The following is a 25347-nucleotide window of genomic DNA, read 5'->3' as shown; positions in this document are numbered from 1 at the left end:
GATATATTCCAGCCACCTGAGGCTTTAAGCGAGAATATTTTCCCGGCTCAAACGTAGTTCTGCATTAATTTTTCCAGGTCGTAGAAGTAATATTTGATTGACAGTTGACATTTGACCATGCGTGGTTTCATTGCATCCATCGAACATGCCCGTGCGGCGAGAAGGGCTTGATTTGAACCATTTGAACCTTTGTTTTATATACTTGGCGATCATTCAGATTTGGCAGGGTTGTTAACAACATTCTTTTCTGTGGTGTGTCAAATGTAAAATACATTTATTTTCTCTTTGCAGGGACTTGATTTACATTATAGTGTTTCTCAAGCTTTATCGCGCCAAGGGACATATTTTGCAAAAAATGTCACAGCACACCATTAAACAAACGTCCGAATGTATTTATACTGAAATAGTGTACAGAAAGACATAGTCTCAATTCACTCCCAAATTTAGTTCAATACAAAGCTGATATGCTTGCAGGATTTGTATTATTGTATTGACAGGTTAATTGACATCTTACATCTCGTGAAAGAGCGTTTTAGGGTTTAGGAACGCTCCCTCATTTGAATAACATTTCATGACGCATTTCTGCAGCAGGAAATAAATCAAATATGAGATCAGGGTGTTTTTATTTATGGATAGATATTTAATTTTATTTATATATTTATTTTTCTTATCTATTTATTTTTTGTAATTATTTTTATTTGCTTAACTATATTTGTTGCATTTCATTTTTGTATTTATAATTTTTTAATAAAGTTTTTTATCTTCGTTTTTTGTTTTCATAAGTGGTGAGCCTGAGGTAGAAGACCTTAGGCCTTGTCATTAGTCAGCCACATTTCCATTCACTTCCCTTGTGCTTATTCAACTCTGATATGTCACTCATCTAAATTTAGATGAGTGTGCAGGAAGAAGAAAAAAAAAAAAAAGAGTGTGATATTTATGGAGACCACGCTGCAAGCACCTCGACTCGGAGCTTGGATGTTTTTCCACATGAAAGCGATAAGTTGAATATTTCATCTTTCTGTTGCGGCTGCCCGCCACTGAAATGTTCCGGCCTCTTGATGTGCAAGTCCAGACAATACTCGCACTTCTCACAAGCACAAAGACACAAAGAATGTTCTCATAATACACTTTAATCCCTTCATTCACTGTAAGACAAACACAATCCCGTTTGCGTGGTTTTACATCATTATTCTTGTGAATGTGTGAACAGCCATCTAGTCTGGTCGCCTATTTCTGATAAGCAGACTAATTCGCATGTTTGATTCCCCGCAGCCTTTACAGTAATTTCCTATTACAAAGACTGTAATCACGCTGTCAGAGATGGCTTGTACTATACAAGGGAGACGTTGTGGGAAGTGCAAAGTCGGCTGGCAGCTCTGCTGGATAATTGCAGCCGGCTTTCAGCGGCGCTGATGTTTTTTTGATTGAAGATTGAATGTAACTTTGCATCCAAGAAGAGGATGCTGGTTATCGACCCACTGTAAAGCCTGAGAGGCCTGGGCCGGGATCCGAGCTTATTGATCTGTACGGAAAGCAGCGTGGTAACGGCCATAGTCACGTGCTTGTGTGGTCAAGGTCAAATGGGCCCAACCAGGTTACACCTTGACGAATATGCACAAAGTCATAGATTTTTTTATTTTAATTTTAATAGGCTATTAGGATTTCACATCGATGGCAAAGGAAAACTGCCATCGAAAGCAGATTAGTCGCCAAATGGCTTTTGAAGCGGATACTTTTGATCAGTGGCATCTGCGCCTTCAGTGGGGACTTACCCAATTTAATCCACCTTTTAATACCACCACTATCTTGTCGCTATTATACAAACCATCAAAGCCATTGTCACCGCCAAGCAGCCTTCGCCACAGCTAAAGCCATCGCCTCAGCCAAGTCATCCTCGTCACAGCTAACTAATTCGTCCTCGTCACAGCTAACCAAGTCGTCCTTGTCACAGCCAAGTCGTCCTCGTCACAGCCAAATAGCCTTAGCCACAGCCAACCAAGTCATCCTCGTCACAGCCAACCAAGTCATCCTCGTCACAGCCAACCAATTCGTCCTCGTTACAGCCAAGTCGTCCTCGTCACTGCCAAGTCGTCATTGTCACTGCCAAATAGCCTTTGTAACCGCCAAATAGCCTTTATCGCTGCCAAGTAGCCTTAGCCTTTGTCACCGCCAAGTAGCCTTAGCCAAAGCCATCGCTACAGCCATAGCCATCGCCACAGCCAAGTCATCCTCGTCACAGCTAACCAAGTCGTCCTCGTCACAGCCAAATAGCCTTCGCCACAGCCAACCAATTCATCCTCGTCACAGCCAACCAATTCATCCTCGTCACAGCTAACCAAGTCATCCTCATCACAGCTAACCAAGTCGTCCTTGTCACAGCCAAGTCATCCTCGTCACAGCCAAATAGCCTTAGCCACAGCCAACCAAGTCATCCTCGTCACAGCCAACCAAGTCATCCTCGTCACAGCTAACCAATTCGTCCTCGTCACAGCCAAGTCATCCTCGTCAATGCCAAGTCGTCCTTGTCACTGCCAAATAGCCTTTGTTCCCGCCAAATAGCCTTTATCGCCGCCAAGTAGCCTTAGCCTTTGTCACCGCCAAGTAGCCTTAGCCAAAGCCATCGCCACAGCCATAGCCATCGCCACAGCCAAGTCATCCTCGTCACAGCTAACCAAGTCGTCCTCGTCACAGCCAAATAGCCTTCGCCACAGCCAACCAATTCATCCTCGTCACAGCCAACCAATTCATCCTCGTCACAGCTAACCAAGTCATCCTCGTTACAGCTAACCAAGTCGTCCTCGTCACAGCTAACCGAGGCGTCATCGTTACAGCCAAGTCATCTTCGTCACAGCCAAGAAGCCATTGTCACCGCCAAGTAGTCTTCGCCACAGCCAAAGCCTTCGCCACAGCCAAGTCGTCCTTATCGCAGCCAACCAATTTGTCTTTGTCAAAGCTAACCAAGTCGTCCTCGTCACCGCCAAGAAGCCATAGCCCCAGCCAAGTCAAGTCATTCCACAGCAAGTCAAGGCAAATCAGGTCCTGTCACGTCACGCTCCGTTCCAGTCATGGCGACCAGTCCATTCCCATCTTGTCCAGTCATAGCGACCAGTCCAGTCACGTCCCACCAAATCATGATTATCTGCTCACCCTTTTCCCTATGGTCAATTAAAGTTCCACGCATTGCACTTGATGCCTGTTTCCCTGCATTTGGGTCCACAATCCCTCAACCACTCACGTTCCACCGTGACACCAGAGATGCAGATTATTAATCTTTACAAATTGCTACAAACGTGTTTTGCTAGTGAAAGTTGTCAAATGGCTTTTGCTTTGACCAACCAATCACAGGACAGAAATAGACCGATGTCATCAATTTGAAATTTGAATGATTAAAGAAAATGTGCCATAGTTTAAATTAATCTGCAAGTACTATTGATTCCGAAAGCCTTGTGCAAAAATAAATTAACATAACATACAGAGGCTGAAATCTGATTGGATGAACACCCAAAGAAGCCAAAATGTCTTGATTTTACACAGTTGGTCCACTGCTCACAGTACCGTTAGTCGTTTAGTTTTTCTCTTCAGAACAGCACAGAGGGGAACTGCAGAAAAACTTGGTGCATTGGACGTCTGTGTTAGAATGAGATTCACATAAAAAACAACAATAGAAGCGCTTGAGAGTCTCTTGTATTTATAATTCCCTTTGGCAGGGAAGAGTTTGTGGACACCAAGAAAACGGATCGCTGTGGTGTTTAATACCAAAGTGAAGTAATACAACACACAGTAAGCAAACGTTAACGTGTTTACTTTTGTTACTTTTTGCTGTATTTTTTTTTTGCAGTGGGTTACATCATGTAGAAATAAATTGGTCGACAATGGAAATCGTGACTAGTCACCATGCTGTGTGAAAGGGACATAGTTCAACCCTGATTGATTGATCGATTACTCATTCATTATTATAGTATATACATATTACAGTATCGTTCCAGGTCTTTTTCATTGTAATTGACAATCGATAATAATCCACTATTTTTCTTTTTTAAGATACTGGACATCAACTAAAATACTAAATTAAGTCTGCCATATTTAGTTAACTTTGTATGTACCCTTTTTTTCTATAATTCTGCGTCTGTTTTGATCAAGATTGTCATCTTTGTGAACAGGAGGGTTGTGGCAGCACAATTGTCTTTCTCTAAATCTGGATATTGTCACGTTGCTGCCTAATGCAGCCCTTCCAGCATTTTTCATAGTCATCGAGGACACTGGCTGTCCCAGGAGAGAAGCACGGCTTCATCTATCATCACACAGGCTGTTTTAAGGCTACCCAGCATGCAGTATGATCCCCAGGCCACGTCCTCTTTGTGGATGCCACCAGGAAAAAAAGCATATTTGCTAAAAATAGTACAAGCTAACTAACTAACCTACCAAAACATTTATGCATTATACATTTGATATTTTATATTGTAATACATATAAATATATTGCTTGTCTTTGTTATAAAAAAAAAAATACATGGAAAGAGGATAATGCAAATATTGAGAGGGCAAAAAAATCGGAATTATATTTTTTTCAAAATCTTTTACCCCTACACTCTAAAAACAGTTGGGTCAAATATAACCGACCCAACTTTTTGAGTTGTTTAACCCAAAAAGTTGGGTCAAATGAATAACTGACAAAACAACCCAAACATTGGTTATTATAAATGGGTTGTTAATTTTATAAAAAAACTTGGGTCATATTAATAACCTAGAAATCAACCCAGTTTGTTGGGGTTTGCTTGATGGGTTATTAGTTTGACCTAACTTTTTGGGTTGATTAAATAACCCAATTTAATTGGGTCAAAAATGAGCTGACCCAACTTTTGGAGTTAAACACAAAAAACTGGGTCAAATTAAGTTAATAACCCACAAAGAGACCCATTTTATTTCAGGTTGTTTGTGGGTTATTTATTTGACCCAACTTTTTGGGTTGATTGTATAACCCAATTGAATTGCGTAATAAATGATTCGAACCAACTTTTTGAGATATTTAACCCAAAACACTGTGTCAAATTAAACTAACGACCCACAAAGCAACCCATTGTTTTGGGGTTGTTTGTGGGTTATTTATTTGACCCTTTTTTTTTTTTTGCCTTAATTGAATAACCCAAAAAAGTTGCATCGGCTTGTTTGACCCAATTTGGGTTATTTTGAACCCGACTGTTTTGAGAGTGTAATTTAGAGTCATAAATGGCATTCCAAAAACATTAATTAGGTTCATTGATGATCTTTAACTGTCCATGAGTGTGTCATTTGCCTATATGTGCTCTGTGATTGGCTGGCAACCAGGCCAGCTCAACCATACATACATGCATCTTATGCAAACGCATTTTTGTCACAGTAAATCCCAATGACTGATATAGTGCCTGCACCAAGAATGTTGACTATCAACCCATTCAATTGTTAACCTTTTATTGGCTTTTATTCACACTTACAATCCAACAGCCACTTGCGTTACATACACAGCATCATCATCAATCCGACACACAACGACATGAGACAAAATGTTTCACAATGGCAGACAGAACCAGGCAGTGCTTTCTCCAACCCACCACACCATCTTTTATTTGTGATATTGCATAATTATGATAAGAGTGAAATGACATGCAGTGCCGTTGTCAAAGCCTACAACAAGTTTGTGTTATCCGTGGAGTACCGTGAACTCAAAAGCACCATCTGCAAAGTGTAAAAGGGACGAGAGCACATCGATAATGTGGTAGCTTGACAAGATGTTGCCCCTGAGGTTGCTTTGTTGCTTCAGACCGCCTCAGACGTGCGAGAGGTTGGTGACGTGAGCCCCCCCAACAGGAGTAACCTGATTTACACGTGTGCGTATCATAAACGGTGGTATACTTTACAAATCAATGACTCACACTGCCTTGTACTTACTGTACTGCGACCCTGCACAATCTCACTAAAAATAGTGCTCGCTATGATCGGTGCTTGTGATGCACACTTTTCCATCGGGACCCTCTCGAGAGGTCGGCACATACATTAAAATGTCAACAGGGAGGAAGCAGTTATAAGCCGGAATGCGGAAAATTCCGAAATTCCAAGCTCTTCTTTTTGGTGGTCATTTTTTACAGTGTGTCATTGTGGGTGCTCATTATAACCTGGTGACATGATGCTGTTCTCCACTCCATCCTCAGAGACGGTATTTTCTCAACAGCTCCGATTGCCACATGTACTTCCGCTCCGGAAAGCGATCGGGAATCCTAATGCGACGGAAGTCCTGGATGCATTTCTCCAGCTCCTGCTCCGGTGTCATCTTCTCCTTGTTGGCTTTCCTCTTGGCAGCCTCTCGCTCGCGGACTCCGAAGGTCCTGCCCCGCAGCATGTCAGTCTTGCGCCGCATCTCCGCTTGCTGCATCATGTGAGCGGGGGCTTTGTGCATGGGTCGATCCAGGGACTGGATGTTGGGGCGTCGGCTCACGGGGGCGCGGATGACCGTCCCCTGGGGGGAGCTAGCCTCCGACTGGGTCTCGGAACAGGAAGTGGAGAGCTCGTTGAAGGAAGTGCCGCTTTCTCCCTCGCGCTCGCTTTTGTGGCTCTTGCAGCAGCAGTCGCAGTGTGAGGACGACCACCGTGAGGGTCCACCTGCAACACACACGTACACTTGTAAGACAACGTCATTCTCGCAGCAAAGATAGTCTGCCTACATTACGTTTACATAGATAGATAGATAGATTAAATTGCTACCTAGCTATTAAGCTAGCAGCTAGCTAGTTCTTAAGATAGATTGCTAGCTAGTTATTGGAGCGTTGTGGTACCGCCCTTCAAGATAGTATAAGAACGTTGTAAATCCTCTGAAATCTTCGCACTTGTGAGATGCTGCAGCCATTGTCTGGAACTCACTTGTGCCCGGAATATTCTGTAGAAATAAAAGCTTTGAAGTGACTGTTCATCGATCTCCAGCCTGCATTCGGATAACCAACCTTGTCACTACCCGAAAGAAAATGAACACGCGGAGGAAAAGATCATTTCCTTCAACAATAGAGAGATGGATAGATTTTTAGATATTTCATAAGTCTTATATATTTATTTTATGCATCGCTGCCTCCCAGAAATGCCACTCTGTGCGGCAGCACATAATGCACATGCCGGAATCTGCCACTGTTTTTAAAGCATATGCAGTCCATGTAGGCTATTCTTAAGGCCAACTCTTGTCTCAGGCAATTTTAAACACACCCTCTGTCTAGACACTGACAGATTCCAGCATTAAATTACTGTAGGTGAACAAATCAGTGGCGCAGTATCGTGCATTCTCAAAGAGCCGACAAAACTGGAAGGTCATGACTTGTCGACAAGAGCTCAACATAGCTCTATTATGAGACTCGCTTTACTTAAAATGGACATATTGTGAGTTGACGTTTTATCGTGGTATCCAAATTCAATCATTTATAAGGCACATTTAAGTGTTGACCAAAGTGCTGACATAACTGCCTCCGTCAGAATTTCTTTGCCAGTGATTGGGCAGCTCGGATCTGTATGGTTAAATTAACCAGGGATGGAGTCATTTCTCTGGAGGGAGTCTTCGAGTCAGGTATATGCACCCCCTAACCCAAGGACCTCGAGAATCCAATATGACTGGATTCATCCCGTATTGAGCCAGTTTTTTTTTTTTTTTTAGCCTTGAGGGGCCACTGTACCTCTCAGTGGTGTTGAGCAATGCAGCAGTGAGCCAAACAAAGTCAGAATGTATTGCTGCTATTACACAGCAATCTGTTCATTTCGATACGGTACCATAATTGTGTAGAGAGACGGCAACATGTTTGTCATGTCCGTTACTGTGCGGCGTAGTGGTATCATCTCGTGCACCCTGGCGACCTGTGTACAAAAATATCACTTTGGGCTCCACCTCTTCAATACTGCAATTTGAAAGTACTATTTTCTGGGTCCTTGTCAGTCATGAACTCTTAGAATGTTTATCACTCTTGGTCCGCCTACGCCGCCCAATGCGTGCGTGGCCTGGTAAGGGGATCGATTCCCACTCTCCATAATCGCTCAGTGATTGATTGGCAAGCAGTCAAGGTGTAGTGAGCCTAGTGGGACAGTCATTGAGTTTATCCGTTTATGTCAATGTTATGACCATGCATGATATATTCTAGTAAGGCTAAGTTGTGGACAGGTACCAAAATTCACCTGATCCATTTCTGTAACAAGCAATTTTGCGCCAACTGCTATGTCACGAGTCAGGTATCGTCATCTCCCATTACTGTTTGGCCACAGCGGAGCTCTGTGCTTTACTAGAGCGCCATTCCACTTATTTTACTTTATTCAGTCAAAGCCAGGGGAGCGTACCGCGAGATGATAATGGGGCATAAATTTCATCTTCATAACTCTCAACTCTCCTCCCTTCAACACATCCTCCCACGTTGTCAATTACACAGAGGAAATACGGTTCTTTTACCGCCTTGTGAAGATACTGTCGCTATTTTTGAAAAGCAGGTTTCACTTTTTTCGATGCACATACGGTTGTGGCGTCAACATCCGTTTATGAGAGATAGAATCATACACGCAACCCTAAACACCCCTTAACTCTTTGACTGCCAAAACCATTAAATAACGTTTAGTAAAATCCTATGGAGGAGTGCCAAAGACGTTAAAAGACGTTTGTTTCAAAACAGAGGTGAAACTAACCATTTTCTATTGTTGATTACTGAAAAACGGAATAAGGTAGAAACAAACTTTTTTTTTCTGATGAAAGATGAGAGTCCAATCTTTCATTTGTTAGTATGTGTGTTTCCATAGTCCAAACACATAATTTTCTGTGGACCTAGAAAGATCAGTCAAAATGCTTAAATCGGCTGGCACCCACGGCATCCCTTTTCTGAAAACGTCTGGCAGTCAAAGAGTTAATGGCCTTTTTCCAGCGTGATGATACGCCCTCAGTTGCTATGATATCACACAGGGAGCAATAATTAGTCCATTAGCTCCTTGTGAACAGGGTTCAAGGGGGGGGGATTTTAACTTCTCTGTGCTCACTGTAATAATGACCCCCATCCTAGACGCAATGATTGCATTGAGATGATAGTGAGCGAGTCACTAACAGCTTTTTAATGGCTAATCCATGAGTAAAGAGGCCAATCAGATCGCCAATTTCCCCCCGCAGAAAATGAATCGAGCTGAGTCCAGCAGACGAGCAGCACTCCGCAAATGGATGCAGGCGCTTTAGTGACCGGGATCCAGAGGAGGAGGGGGGGGGGGGTGTTGTGAGTATTGCTTCTAAATGGATGGAGGCTGGAGTCCGGTGGGGGCAGCCCATTAAGGCAACACGCCAACTTACAATAATAGCTGTGTGCAATTTTCAGGGCCATGTAGGGGAATGAATTGCATGACTTGAAATCACCTGGAGATCATTTCAGATGCGTACTGTATACAGTGAGGAAAATAAGTATTTCACCCCCTGGTGATTTTGTGAGTTTGACCCTTTACAAAGAAAGGAACGGTCTATAATTTTCATGGTAGGTTCATCTTAACAGTGAGAGACAGAATATTAAAAAAAATCCCAGGAAATCACATTATATTAATTTTAAACATTTATTTGTCTTTTATTGAGGAAAATAAGTATTTCACCCCCTACCAACCAGCAAGAATTCTGGCTCCCACAGACCGGTCATGTGACCAGGAGGTACACACATGAGTCCTCTTACTTAATTGGTATTCCTAATTAAGTTCCCGTTACCTGTATAAAAACACACCTGTTCACAGAATCAATCAATGCATCAGATTCCAACCTCTCCACAATGGGCAAGACCAAAGAGCTGTCTAAGGACGTCAGGGACAAGATTGTAGACCTGCACAAGGCTGGAATGGGCTACAAGACCATTAGCAAGCAGCTGGGTGAAAAGGAGTCAACTGTTGGTGCGATAGTTAGAAAATGGAAGACACACCAATTGACCATCAATCTCCCTCGGTCTGGTGCTCCACGCAAGATCTCACCTCGTGGAGTGAACCGGATCATGAGAAAGGTGAGGAAACAACCCAGAACTACACGGCAGGAGCTTGTTGATGATATCAAGGCAGCTGGGACCACAGTCACCAAGATGACCATTGGTAACACACTACGCCGTAATGGATTGAAATCCTGTAGTGCCCGCAAGGTCCCCCTGCTCAAGAAGGCACATGTACAGGCCCGTCTGAAGTTTGCCAATGAGCACCTGGATGATTCAGAGGAGGCTTGGGAGAAAGTGCTGTGGTCAGATGAGACTAAAATCGAGCTCTTTGGCATCAACTCGACTCGCCGTGTTTGGAGGGCGAAAAAAGCTGACTTTGACCCCAAGAACACCATCCCCACCGTCAAGCATGGTGGTGGAAACATTATGTTTTGGGGCTGTTTCTCTGCTAAGGGTACAGGACGACTTCACCGGATCGAGGGGAGAATGAATGGGGCCATGTACCGGGAAATCTTGGGTGAGAACCTCCTTCCCTCAGCCAGGATATTGAAAATGGGTCGTGGATGGGTGTTTCAGCATGACAATGACCCAAAACATACAGCAAAGGCAACAAAGGAGTGGCTCAAGAAGAAGCACATTAAGGTTATGGAGTGGCCTAGTCAGTCTCCAGACCTTAATCCTATAGAGAACTTGTGGAGGGAGCTGAAGCTTCGAGTTGCCAAGCAACAGCCTCGAAATCTTCAGGATTTGGAGAGGATCTGCAAAGAGGAGTGGGCCACAATCCCTCCTGGGATCTGCGCAAACTTGGTGACCAACTACAAGAAACGTCTGACCGCTGTGCTTGCCAACAAGGGTTTCTCCACCAAGTACTGAGTCATGTTTTGCTAGGGGGTGAAATACTTATTTTCCTCAATAAAAGACAAATAAATGTTTAAAATTAATATAATGTGATTTCCTGGGATTTTTTTTAATATTCTGTCTCTCACTGTTAAGATGAACCTACCATGAAAATTATAGACCGTTCCTTTCTTTGTAAAGGGTCAAACTCACAAAATCACAAGGGGGTGAAATACTTATTTTCCTCACTGTATGTGATGACCATTCAATATAACCATATAAATGTAGGCGTGTCAGAAAGGTTCCTCTTCTCACACACTAAATGAAGCAAACGTTGCACAAGCTCTTTGTTGACGCTCTGGTTAATTGTCCAGCCCAGTGGTTCTCGACCTTTTTTCAATCATGTACCCCTTGTGAATTTTTTTTTTTTCCAGCCAAGTACCCCTCAACCAGCGCAAAGCATTTCTGATTGAAGAAAAAATATATATATTTAAACCGGGTGCTGTGCCATCATTGTCTGATTTATGATTAAACTTTGGAACTCTATTAGTATTTATGTGGTCTCTTGAACTATTTGGAAATAAAAAGATGTAACAAAAAAAAAAAGAATAAATAAATACTTTAATTATAAATAAAGATTTGTGCGCACACAGATTATCAACATAAAGTGTCATCTTTTGGGATCATAGTAAAGCTCTGTTCTCAAAAAGAAACAATTAATTTAATTTTAAATAAAGTTTTCAAGTGACAGGTGATTTTCTCTCTCTCTCCGATCCTATATGACAAGTTGGGTCAAACCATTCTGGTATGGGGGAAATGCTGGGTTTTTAGGATACTGAAATTCAATTGCCTACTGTATATAAAAAATATATTTAAAACAATATATTTTTTGAAACCTATACATATATATATATATATATTTTTTTTTTTTTTTGAAATATTTACATATACTACCCCCTGAAGTGCCTTCACGTACCCCCATTTGTGAACCGCTGGTCTAGCCCACACTGAAGGGAAAAACTCATACATTGACTTTGGAATGTCTTTTGTGACACCTGTCCTGGAATTTTTCTGACACATTTTCTATAATCATCACATGATTACATAATTGCTGCTGAAGTTGATCGTTTCGTTGGGAAGTGGCTAAATGGCGACTCGAGTGATACCAGAACACTTTCAAGTCGTACTGTACATGTGGGTATCTTTAAACAAGTAGGCGCGCATCCTCTGGAATCTTTTCAGGGAAGCCATTGATCGCCGTCTCTGTTCTCAGATCCATAAGCCTCTCTTTAGAGATCCTGTTACCGCCACATTAAGAGACAGGACCTGGTGTACAGAGCAGGCTGCTTCCGTCTTTTCTCAACAATAAACTAAATTCTGAGAAACAGGACCACTTGTCCTGACAAGAGGGGGGGTCTCATTTGACAGATTTTCACCAGCTTGGATGCTCATTAAAATGACCATTTTTAGCTGGTAAATTGTCCTAAATGGCAGAAGAAGTAGGACAAGACGTGGACTGAAGGCAGGCGGCTCAGACAAACGCAAATGTCACTGGGTTTGTTTGCTTGCCTCTAAATGAACGCACTTTTCTGAGTATACTCTGTCATTTGGGAAAGAAATTCCGGGGTTTGGTTTAAAAGGTTAAACGCAAGAATAGTCTGTTCGGAATGCGGCTTGGAAAAATATGTCTCTTAAGTCATACAAAAACGACAAGCACAGCGACATATGTCATGAGGCTTCACAGGAGATCAGTTCAGTGAACATCAAAAGATTAACGATACATGTATGTTGTGCTTTTTTTTTCTTTCATTTTTTTTGCAGCGTGTAATCCAAAATATAGAGCAGACTTAAAGGTGTTTTAAGAGAAGAAGAATACTGTATACTGTGTTACGGAATGAAATTGGGAATTGCATGTGCCCTCAGGCGAGGCACTGAACCCTCACGACTTGCCATGCCGAACTCTTCTTTGGGCTTGTTTGTTCCTTTTTCACATGAATTAACGGTAGAATAACTTTACAATGAACTCGGCTGTATTATCTCGCCATGTTTGTGCAAGTGAGCATTTCTGCCCTCTGTGTGCAACTTGTAGCCTCAAGGGACTAACAAAGCATTCCTTATTTTCTTGATTAAAAGTGTTACTGCAAAGGGAAAAATGTGAGTGTGGGTGGCATTAATATCCATTGAGAATGGTTGCGCTGAATTAGACAAAATGATGCTTCCTTAACTCTTTGACTGCCAGACGTTTTCAGAAAAGGGATGCCGTGGGTGCCAGTCGATTTAAGCATTTTGACTGATCTTTCAAGGTACAGAGAAAATTATGTGTTTGGATTATGGAAACACACATACTACCAAATGAAAGATTGGACTCTCATCTTTCATCAGAAAAAAAAAGTTTGTTTCTACCTTATTCCGTTTTTCAGTAATCAACAATAGAAAATGGTTAGTTTCACCTCTGTTTTGAAACAAACGTCTTTTAACGTCTTTGGCACTCCTCCATAGGATTTTACTAAACGTTATTTAACGTTTTTGGCAGTCGTTATAGTTAAGTGACACGAGGATTCAAAGTGATGGCATGAACTATTAATGCAATACAGTATTTGTATTCTTATAAATGTACTCGATCTGCAGCATTTGAAGCGGTGATACATTTATATTAAAAAACAGTGGGACTTTTTTTTTACGTGAGACCCTACGACAAGGGAGAAAAAAATCGGCATGTGTGCTTCAAGATATCTCAACTGACAATTGTAAGTCACCTATCCAAAAACTAGATTTGTGTTGTAGTACCAAAACTGACCTGTGAGGGGCAACAGGGCATCCAGGCTGCCGTAAAATGCAAAGAAGAAAGTGTAGTTAAAGTAATGCTAACTGTTAGCTTATCTGGTAATTACGTACTGGTTACAAACATTCAGCACAACCAGTTGCTCATTTGTAGGTTTTCAAAGGGGTTGAAATGTTTAATGTTTAACAAAGTTAACTGGGAATTGATGATTTAATGGAAAGTTATCGTTTTCAAGCATATAACATCTTCTTTTGTCTTAAAGCAACACTAAGGAACTTTCCGTTTACGTTGATTATGGCGACGCCATATGGACAAAAGCGGTATTGTTATGTCTGAGGGAAGACCACATTTCCCATGAGGACAAGCGCATTGCATCATTTTTTTTTTTAGCTCACTCCAACAAGTAAAAACCGGGCCATGCCATAAAGCAGTCAGCACATTTGTAGTTTTTTGTGTGGCAGTTCCTACCATCCTCCTCAAAGTTGCTTAGTGTCATGGCCTCTAGCTTTAAGTCATCAAAAGAGTTATGAAAATATTTTTGGAAAAGTTTCTTAGTGCTACTTTAAGCAGATATCCATGCAAAATGAATTTTGTTTTGCTGGCGCATAAACGCATATCTGAACCTCAAATTTAGGCTCACAACAAAAGAAAAAAAGTGACAAAGCGACAGCTAGTAACTTGAAAAATGTGTAAATTGGGATATTTCAGATTCAAGGTCACACATCTGCATGCTGTGATTTCAAGCATTTTGGTCATTTTTTTAAGTTTGTTGAACTAAATCTGTCTTCAAAGTAACTTAACTTGCCTGGAAAATTGCAACGCCGTCAGCTGTCTCGTGCAGTCTTCTCTCATATCCACGCAAATACATTTTAGCCTAGCTAGCGCAGCCTCAGGAGGAGTGTAGTTTACATGCTTGTTAGCTTACGAATTAGGTCAGTGTGCCCTTGCAGCAGCGGGGGGTTAAGCTTGTCTTGCAAAGTGACCATCCTTTTAGCAGGAAAGAAATCCGTTTGACCACCCCGGTCCTATTTGCTGCACAAGCATGTCTGCGGCAGCTTAACTGATCGTCAGCGCACATCTTGTAATATTTGCATACATTTGAATGTGTCAATATAAAGTGCTTACACTCAGTCAGCCAATGGTGCAGAAACCCAGACAGTGACAAATAGTTAGGAGTATTCCAGGGTTACACGTGGGGAACCCGCGTAGGCTTTAAAGTACTTAACCTATCATCTGAAAAGATCTCTTACACTTTGTGGCCTGAACCTAAATTATTTTTTATTATATTTTTTTATGAGAAGCTGACTTCTTCTCCCGCTGATTGCTTCTGACAAGTGTGCTGTCCTCCTTCAAAATGCTGCCAAGTATATGAACCAAAAATGTTGGCAAGCTCAAACAACTAAAGACATTACATAGTGAAACCCTGCTATATTGCAGATTTTGAAATATTGTTTCCTAAGTTTTTACACTACAGGGCAGAGATAATATAAGTCTGGCAGTATTGTTGTATGCTCTGCTTGTATATGTTCTTGCTCCATGTGGGTTAAAACTTAAAGTTGTTTGAAGTTGTAGAATTGCAGTAACATTTATTCTAATTTCCGATAGCAATTCCTAATTTGTTAGCATTACGATAGCGGTCTTATGTGTTAGCTTTAAATTAACTCATTCACTCCCAGCCATTTTCACTGAAGCGACCCCCTTCCTTCCCGGCTGTTGTACTTGATTTTGACTGATTTTGCAAGGCCCACAGAATATTGTGTTCTATTGCTATAAAAACATGGAACCTACTAAAAGAAAGATTAGTCTCTTCGTTCATCAGGAAAAAAAAGTATATTTCGATTTGTTTCCGTTTTGCAGCAATCAGCATTAGAATATAGCCAAGTTTAATCATTATTATTCACAAATGGGTTTAAAACACTGGGGAAAAGAGCTTTTTTGCAACATGGCCCTGGTTGATCCCTTATACTCTGCTGCCACCTGCTGGCTGCTTTTTGTAATAACTACCATTGCTTTAAGCATCCTCTTCAGGTCAGAGGCTGCATCAAAGCCTTCTGTATGCTATAGCATAAAAAATATTTTTTTTACAAAAAACTTATACATTCGAAAAAAATATGTAAATGTTTTTGGGAGCAAATGAGTTAAACTGGTAAAAACTGGTTGTGCTGAGTAGTTGTTAAATATTTTTCACGTCCAAGAGTTTGGAGTCATAACATAGCTACTAGATAAGCTAACTGTCAACCTAGCATCATCTTCTAAAGCTACTCTTTCTTATTTTCTTTTCTTTTTTCTGGCAGACTAAGTGTCCTGTTGCACCATGCTGCCTCTCACAGGTCAGTCTTGGTACTTACTCATCTTGTATTCCATATTGTCGAGTTCAATTAAGATGTTAAAAATCTGAATGTTTATCAGACAGAACAATTGGTTACTTTGACTAAACGTGATGACCTCAAAAGGATTCTCAGCGTCACAGAGTAATATACAGTAAAAAGGCCACGCCCTTCCCTTCTTACAGGAAACTTTCATCTCCTGCCCGCATTACACCCTCCAAACCGCCATTAAAGGCCTCCCTGGAGGGATCATTAATGAGATGCATGTCAGACAGCAATGACACATGCTTGGACTTGTTTCACTTTTTTAAAAATGCTTGGAAAGGACCCGGGTTGTCAGGGGCTATAATGGGGAACATATAAAAAACTCCAGCATGATAAGTGAAAGATATTGCCCAGGTCAATCCTTGTCTCATTTGTTAGCATAACGATGACAACCTGTATTTGCAATAAAACCATCACAAATAAGCACCATTATACCAATCTTATTCAAGACGAAATTTAGGACAATATGAAAACGCACAAATGAAAATTTTCTGTCATAAATGTTAATTTTTTAACAAATTAATTTTGGCTTCTTTAAAGTGAGTCTTAAAGTTGTGGGTCAGATTTGAGCGAGGTGCCATCAGTCTTGTGATGCAGAACGCTGTAAAAAAAACAAAAAACAAATAATCAGCTTCTGATGATTGATCCAAATGTGTATGTTTTCCCCGTTTCCCGAGTCTGCACATTTCCCATCTCAGCTCCCATTCGCTGCCAAGGTGAGGCGGCACATCTACTTGAAGTGATGTAGTGCAAAATGGCAGCGGCGCACAGCAGTGACTTACTTCTGACCATTTCTCCACACAAGTGCTCCATCAGAAGTGGATGAGTTATTCACGGCTGACACCATCCATCTCTCCAGACATCGCCGATCCATTCTGACTCCAAACGGGCTCTGCCTGCATTACAGCTTTCCTCATCTCTCTTTGCCAAACTCTAGTTATTGACCTCGTGCCATGACAGTCATACAAAAATGCAATCTCAGAAGCTCTTGTGACGTGGAGCCTGGGATGCCGCGAGGGTTGCGATGATAGACTTTTTATTTATTAACTGTAAACCCCAAGTAGGCGATAGGGAGCAACAAAAAAAAAACTAAAAAGGTCAATTCGCGAAAGGTGAATATGCAGATGTTCACTGTATTCCTTTTTTCTGTCCGGTAACGTGCGACGTGATTAAGCAGCTCTTAAACTAGGTTACCCTTCATCTCTCCAAACTGTCTCCAGTGGACGGCTGGAGACAGGGAAATATTTTGGGAACCCAGATTGCTTTTTAATCAACCAACACCCTTCACTTTCTCTACAGATAATTAGTGATAATAAGATTGTCCTCAAATGCCAGCTGGGAGTTTGGAATCGTTAGTCCTAACGGGAATAATATCACCGCTGCCAATGTCCTTATTGTGCGGGATGACCTACTTTTTTTGTGATAAATAACCCTTTCGGCAATCCCATGGATGCTGTCAAGATGCCGCTACTGGAGGATCTTTATTAGACTTCACGGGCATTACACTGCAGGTCTGTCTAATTCCTACTTAATGCCTATATCAGTGATTTACTGTATATCCAATATCACTGTGCTTGCATTTACCAAGCACCTGAAACAACACACGCACACAAAACACAAACAACTGATAATGATGCAGAATTGACAGCTTCAGGTAGTGAGAAAAATGTATTACTAAAAACGATAATACTCTATAGTTCATCCATCAGGACCAGGTCTATTACTGTCAGAAGTCTGGAATGCAGCATAGACTTCACCAGATGCTGGATGTCATCAGTGGCGATGCTCTGCCAGTCCTGTACGGCAACTGTCTGCAGTTCCTGCTTGCTTTTGCCGGAGGCATTTTCCCTTCAGATTTGTTCTCAGCAAGTGAAATGCATGCTCAATCAGATTTGGGTCAGGTGATTGACATGGCCACTGCATAATATTACACTTCTTTGCCTTAAAAAAAAAACTATTTGGAAGCTTTTCCGATGTGCTTTGGGTCATTGTCCATCTCCAATCTGTATTTCGTCCGTACTGTATTTCTATATACAGACGCTCCCCTACTTACGAACATTCGAGTTACGAACAACAGTACATACGAACATGTCTGCGCGTACAGTATGTCGAAAAATGTTCGGAAAGAAATGCTGTAAGTTAGATTTTGTATTGCGCGTAGTGCTTCTTTCCGCCGCTAATACCGACGATTGCCGCTGTGAGAGCTCATTGGAGGCTGAGCAACGTGGCGAGGAGGAGGAGGAGGAAGAAAACGCCGGTCCCCATGAAGCAGGAAATAACTTTTGAAGCCGATTCCAGCGACGACGAAGAATCTCTCATGATATAAAATCCTCCTCCTCCATCATCTCCTTAAGCATCGAGTACATCTTCCAAAAGTAAGTTAAACTTCATTTTATTTATTTTATTACGTACATGTACATACTGTGTGTGTGTCTTTCGCTGTCTCTCTCTAACATACGTAGTACAGTACAGTACTGTACGTATTCTCTCCATTTTATTAAAAGTTTTTTTCAGTACAAACCAATGCAGGTTACTTGTACAAGCCTTAAACATACTTATATAAACCTTCAATATACTTATATAGGCTTTAAACATTAATTGTAATACAAAATATAGCACTGAAGCAACTTACGAACAAATTCACCTTACGAACGATCGTCCGGAACGTGTCATGTTTTGGTTTTGGTTCTGTCATGTTCAGTTTCTGCTTTCCTTGTGTGTTTTCCTTGTCTTGTTGATTGTGACCCTGCCCTTCCTTGTGTTGTCCAATCAGTGCCCTCAGCCACTTGTGTCTGGTCCAGGTGTGTCTTGTTGCGTCATTAGTGTTGGTGTATTTAGTCTGCTGTCTCTCCTCTGTCTGTGTTGGTGCATTGTGGTATGTATGTTTGTCCTCATGTCATGCTGCCTGTTTTCTGTTCCCTCCCTAGTTCTAGTTCTAGTTCTAGTTCTAGTTCAAGTTCATGTTTTGTTGCTGTCTGTTTTTTGTTCCCTCTTTTGTTCAAGTTCATGTTTTGTTTTATGTTTTTGAACTTTGGAAACCTTTTTGTTAATAGAAATTAAATCCCTTTTTTTTTGGACTACACCCCTGCCTCCTTGCTCTGCCTTCCCGCATCTGGGTCCTAAAGCCCCCCGTTTTGACAGAACGTAACTCGTTCGTAAGGTGGGGAGCGTCTGTATGCATATCACCAGTAATTATTTTGTCGCAGAAAAATTTTCGTCATATTTTTCGTCACAAATGTTTTTTTTTTTCAGACGAAAGTAACACAAAAAACTAAAACAGAAGCCATTCATTGAGACAGTGACAATAACTAAATTGACTGACAATTTCGTCATTGACAAAAACGAAAAGGAAAATAACACAGTGACGAAAAGTCACAAAATCCAATCCGAATATTGTTGTCAGTCCAACATGTTTCATTGAAACAAAGTTTAATAAAGAAACCGGTGTCTTAAATGTGTCTTGCATCTTAAATTACAGTTACAAATAGTGGGTTATAATTTTCAGTATTTTATTTTTTTTAATGTCTTGTAAAAATTACCACTGCATATCACGTTATTGTTATGAATGAGTACTATATATCTGATTTGGGTCCCTTTTAAATATACTATCTATTCATTCAGCCATCAATATTCTACCACTTATCTTGTTCAGGGTCACGGGTCAGTTGGAGCCCGGCCCCAGCTGGCTGCGTGCGAAAGTCACACTCACGGATTTGTCGGCAGTTCAGTCGCAGTCGCTGGGCACAGAATCAACCGCACATTCACGCTTGCAGCGTCAAGCCTGCCGTGTACACTAACAGTGACTGCTGCTAACTACTTATGACACATTTGTTGAACACTTTGGTTAAAATTACCCTGTGGGGACAAATAAATGAAAGGATGCACAATCACACTTGCTCAAATGTGGGTTTTATCACTATCAGTGACAAAAAAAAAAAAAAAGAACTTTTTTGATAAATGCCTTGATCTCCCCAGGACAGAATCTGCTGATGGAATCATTTAATTTAGTCAGCGGGGGACTACGTACCGTATATAAAAGAAATGGGAGCTGAGCATCTTAACTGGTCCCTTGACTAATGACACGGATTGCACAATACTGTACTAATTTGCTGTAATGGCGTGAACCGATAACTGCTGGAATCGAGACAAAGCAGCTTGCAGAAAACGGCACAAAGGATGTCCTTAATGATTTCGAGGAAAGAGTCTTGTGGAGTTTACACCATTGATTTGCCCTTTTCACACTGAGTAAACCTCTGTATGGTGAATTCAAGAGATTTTTATCTAAATAAATCATGCTTGTACGCTGTTGTGGGAGGTAACACAGCTGACTTTTTTTCTTTTTTTTTTGCCTTGGGTGTCCAGATGCGTAATTTTGAAATTTACTGTAAATACATAGCCACTGTCAAATTGGTTGGATGTCCCCTTCTGTAATACTTAAGTTGATTTTTTATTATAATTATTATAGTTGATTATTTATTATATATATATATATATATATATATATGTGTATTATATATTTTTAGTATACATAGTTGAATTATTATTTTTTTTTTTTGGGGTGGGGGTGCAATGATAACCCTCCTGAGGTGCGTGCCTGGGGTCGTTGCACCCTCAACCTCCCTTTACACGCCCCGGCCCACTACATAAGAACTTGAGCACCTCGTGTATCACCTGTTATCCGATGTAAATGTGATATGCTAGCTAGCTATACCTACACCCCGAAAAAGCATCTTCCCTGTGGATACTCCACTAGCGTAGGCGCTTTAGAGTGCCTCATTGTCCACCATGAGTGTGCACATTTTCCACAATTTTGAAGTCTCATTTTATAGACTTTATTCATTCAAAATTAGCAAGTTTAGTGTTAAATTTAGTAGACTTGTTTTTCACTTTATGATGACTTTAAGTACTACTTCCCATAGTTTAAAATTGGGAGCGCCCGCCCGAGGTCAGCCGCTGTCCCACATTCAGAATCAGGTTACAGCGTTAGAAAGTGGATGCTGAGCACTGCACTGTGCTGCAGGTTAAATATGACAACTCCGTCCTGACCAGGTTGCAGTGTCCTATTACGCATCACAATGTGTGTTGTCGATCCCAGTCCACCACCACGGTGGGATGTTGACTTTCTACTCCCCCAAGACTCAATGAACTTTGCTGTCATATATTTTCTTCAATTAGTGTTTTTGCTCCCGCAGCTGCCTCTGCCTTTTTTTTTCTGCCTCGCTTCCCTCTCCCCTTTGGCCAGGCCTCATGCAACTTTTACTCCCTCATCCGCTCCGGCCTCCATCTGCTCGCCTTCCTCTTCCCTTCCAGCCCGAGCATTTAAATTGTTACTCTAGGTCCCTTTCTTTTCTTCTTACAATTCATTATTTTCCTCGAGCCGCTCTAAAAAAAAAAAAATTTTTTTTTTAAACCCCCCCGCTCCCTCCCAGCTTTCCAGGACGGTCCATGTAGAAAGTGGGGTTAACCTGCACCCGGAGCTGCTCCTTCATGTAGAATGACTCACTTGCTGTAGTGAAGTTCAGCTCAGGCTGCATCCTTCAGATGTAGTCTATACTAACAACATTAGAGAGAAATCACACTCATTTCCCTGCACTTCCAACCTGAACATGCCAACTGGGTTTTTTTTCTTCCTGAATTCCAAAGGGAAGCATTCAGAACAATGAACAAAGTGATTTTTAATTGGCCATATGGTCCTACTCTTCCCTGCAAATAAGCCATATTTGAAGCTAAATCTGGCTTTTGCTGATGAAGAACTCCAAGTAAAGAGCTGATATGAGAGAAAGCAGCACTGACAGTCAGATTTTATTTTTGCTCTTTTCTGCTGCCTGGTGCTATATAATTCATAGACACTGGCAGGCCCAGTAAGTAAGCAGTTATGTCGACGCATGACACATGTACTTGAAGTGCAGCAGGATTGTGACTCAACTCTCCCATGTATCAGTTTACAGTGAACTGTTCAGTCCTTTTTCAAACCCATTGCTAACCAAAACAACAACACCTATAAACAGTCCCTCACAATTGTTTTAAAAAAGAAAAATGACATTATATTATGTAAAAACAATAAAACATTGAAAGAAAAAAAGACAATATGAAGAAATAAACTGCTTTTGTTAAGAGTAATTACTGTGCATTTAAGTCAAGTCACAACAGCAAATAATGTTTAATGTGTGCCTGGGGGTTGTTTTGTACAAACCAACACAATTTATGGAGTTGTTTTGTGCAAAACAACCCATATTTTGGGGGACGTTGGGTCAAATTGACCCAGCACCCTTAAAACAGCTGGGTCAAAAATAACCCAATTTTGGTTTAAAATAATAATAATTGGACTGATGTGCTACTTGGGTCGATTTGACCCAATTTGAGTTGCTTTGTTTCAAAATAACCCAAGTTATGGGGTTGTTTTATACCAAAAAAAAAAAGAGTTGTTCTTGTGAAACAACTCAGACAGTTGGGTCAAATTGTCCTAAGAAGCGGGTCGGTCCAATTTTTGACCAATACTGGATTATTTTTGACCCAGCAGTTTTAAGAGTGAACTAGTGGATTGGTCCCTTTTTGACCCAACTATTTTTAAAGAGCCCTTGCGCCAAAAAATTGACCCAACTTTCTAACTTATTTGGGTCAATTTGACTCAACTTTGGTTTGTTTTGTACAAAACAACCCAGAAAGTGACCCAAGTTACTGGATTGGGCCAATTTTTCACCAGATTGGGTAGTTTTAGACCTAGCAGTTTCAAGATATAGCCTACTGTATGGGCTCTTTACACAAATCCACTACTTCCTGAAATCAGTACCATTCATTCAGGACTCCAGGTGGTGGAGTCGTACCGTCACTTGCCTACGATACAGGTTGGCGTGGGTTTGCTTCCCCGCCTGGGAGACCATGTTTGTATGTGTGCGTGTGCGTGTTTGTGTGAGTGCAACAACAACAACAAAATAGTACCACTCCTTAATTTCCTGTCTTTCATGATTGGTCAAATTGATTAATCCAGGTGTGCCTGACCTCAGTAACCATGACAACAATGGCTAGACACACCTGGATTAATTAATTTGTCCAATCATGAAAGACAGGAAATGAAGGTGTTATTGAATTCAGGAAGTAGTGGATTTCTGCAAAGAGCCCATTGGGCTACTTTTGACTCAACTTTTTTTAAGAGCAAGTTTAAAAAATATGTAAATAAATACATAAACAAACAAATAAATAAAATCTTGTGGAATGCGCGTTTATGGCAATGATGTGTGTGTGTGTGTGTGTACGACTCACGGTAAAAGATGTACTGCGCGTAATTGGACCAGAGCCTGTCGTCCGGGTAATGAGCGACAGGGGAGGCGGTCAGGGAGGAGTTGCAGGCCACGATGTGAAAGCCGCTCTCTGACAGCATGTCAAACGCCCTCTCCGGGTGCTTGAACTTGAGGTAAAACCTGCACGTGTAGCGGTCCGGGGGTCGGTCCGCATCTCTGTTCTCGTTGAGCGCGTCTCCGAACACCTCCTTGGCCAAAGCGATCCTGCTGCTGATGAAGATCCTCGGCAACTTTCTACTCTTGGAGTCGGGCTCGCTTTCTTTGCCCCCCGCGGCTGCTTTCAGAGCCACCGTGATGTAGCCGTACCTCCTATCTAAGGAGTAAGAGGGATAAAACCTGTGCTCGCTGCCCACGGACGCATCGTCCAAATCGCTGTAGTCGTCCGGGAAGAGTTTGGACTCCTCGGACGATAAAAGTTTGGCTAAATCTGGAAGCTGGAAGTATTCCGCCTCCCGTTTCAACCTCCCTCTCTCGGGGAAGTGATCCGGGAGGACGACTTGCTTGTCCCGCAGGTAATCCAATACGTACCGGAACAAAAAGCCATCTCTGTCGATGAAGTAACGTCCTCTAAAGTCGCGGGACAGGTCATTGGAGGAGCCCTTCTTGTTGGAGAACAGCTTCCCGAGCAGGGAATTTGGGAAGGCGGTCAATGTGGCGTGGCGGGTGTAGTACACCTGCCCACCCACGTTCAGCTCGATGACATCCGATGGAGGGCTCTGCGCCGAGCCGGGCTCTTTGGCGGGTTTGCAGTTTTCGCTCATGTCCCCTCTCCTCTCCTCTTAATCTTGCCTTGGAATGCGAGCGGATGGATGGGCGACAAGTTCAGGGCGCGCGCTGCAGATGCATGCTGGCAAAGCACTCACAAACCCAAGCCTCGGTCATCACAATCCAAGGTGTGTCCCCCGTTTAAATCTTTCCAGTCCTTGCGTAAATGTGCGCATCCTTTTTTCAACGCAATCAATCATCATAACCTCATCGTGTTACACGCATCCACATATAGAGGAACACAATCTTCACTATATCACCACCATCAATAAAGTGGAAATCCCCCTTTTTCTTTTTCTTTTTTAAGCGTCTTGTTTACTGATGGTCCAAGATGAGTGCGTAAAAGTCACAATTCCACTCTGGCTGGACGCTGGAAGCTGCTCGTGGAGGTGATGGATGCAAGTGGGACTCCGGTGCGCGCGCACACATCCCTCCAAAGTGATGAGTGCGGCCAGCAGACGGTTTAAGATCATGTTGAGCCAAGCTGTGAACGAGAGAGAGAGATTGGAGAGGGAGTGCGAGAGAGCGAGCGCGGGCTCCAATAATGTCTTACATCATCTTAAAGACAAATGGCATTTGCTGACGAAAGATGTGTGTGGGTTCAAAACAAAAAAATAATCATCCAGACACTGGCGACGTGCAGGACATGGCGACTAATGCATTTTTTTTTATCATGCAGCCTTGCACATTTTAATCTTGTTACAGACTGTCCCATATTTACATGTGCCCTCATAAGTAGAGAGAGAGAGTGTGTGTGTGTGTGTGTGTGTGTGTGTTCTGCTCATCACTCGTGACAGCCATGTGGGACCACATGCAGCCTCGGTCCTCATTGCTGTCATTAAACATCTGGCTTATACATTTGGAGTGAATTCAACCGCTCGTCTCTCTTCCGCCCGAATTGCACAATTAGAAAAATCCATCCGATTGGCATCATCGATTCAAAATTAGTCCTGGTGTCAGCACCGCGGACAGATCCAAGGCAAATCTAAATATATTCATTTTCAAATCTTTCAGTAAACTGTTCACTAATGCTCCCTTTTGACCCTGCCGCAGAAGTTTTTATTGACAATACACTATATCCCGATTCATCGTTCGCATCCAGCTATATCGCAGATTTTTAAGCAATCTTTGTTTTACATTACACAGGCGAACCTGAATTTAGCGTTGTAGTACCACCTTGTGCCACAACAGGCCAGGCAGCACTGAAGACTATTGGAAGAGATGTAGTCATAATTAAAAGCAAGAAGAAGAGGCAGAGCAGGCCCCCAAATATACTCCACTCTCTAAAAAAATAAAGGTTGAAAACTGTAAATATATATATATATATATATATATATATATATATATAATTAATTAAATATA

General features: G+C 41.7%; 1 protein-coding gene across 2 annotated transcripts; it reads right to left on the bottom strand.

Moving 5' to 3' along the window:
- Positions 1-5430: 5430 nt before the first annotated feature.
- Positions 5431-24651, bottom strand: LOC144059001 (BTB/POZ domain-containing protein KCTD16-like). Of its 2 annotated transcripts, XM_077577752.1 has the most exons (3): positions 24539-24651; positions 23183-24469; positions 5431-6632 (listed from the first exon to the last, which is right to left on the bottom strand). In XM_077577752.1, the coding sequence occupies exons 2-3, from the start codon at positions 23979-23981 to the stop codon at positions 6181-6183; spliced, it is 1251 nt and encodes a 416-aa protein (XP_077433878.1). In that variant the 5' UTR covers positions 23982-24469; positions 24539-24651; the 3' UTR covers positions 5431-6180. The 2 variants fall into 2 exon arrangements, with proteins under 2 accessions (XP_077433878.1, XP_077433877.1); XM_077577751.1 differs by having other exon boundaries at positions 23183-24621.
- Positions 24652-25347: the final 696 nt, after the last annotated feature.

This window comes from Vanacampus margaritifer, chromosome 10, assembly GCF_051991255.1.
Source record: "Vanacampus margaritifer isolate UIUO_Vmar chromosome 10, RoL_Vmar_1.0, whole genome shotgun sequence".
In the NCBI taxonomy this organism is placed as follows: Eukaryota; Metazoa; Chordata; class Actinopteri; order Syngnathiformes; family Syngnathidae; genus Vanacampus; species Vanacampus margaritifer.
The sequence above is the reverse complement of the archived record's forward strand: the minus strand, read 5'-3'. Positions and strand labels throughout refer to the sequence as shown.

Coding starts and splice junctions, on each gene's coding strand:
- LOC144059001 (XM_077577752.1), bottom strand. CDS start 23,981: ATGAGCGAAAACTGCAAACCCGCCAAAGAGCCCGGCTCGGCGCAGAGC. Junction 6,633..23,182: donor CGCGCAGTACATCTTTTACC/GTGAGTCGTACA, acceptor TGTGTGTTGCAG/GTGGACCCTCACGGTGGTCG.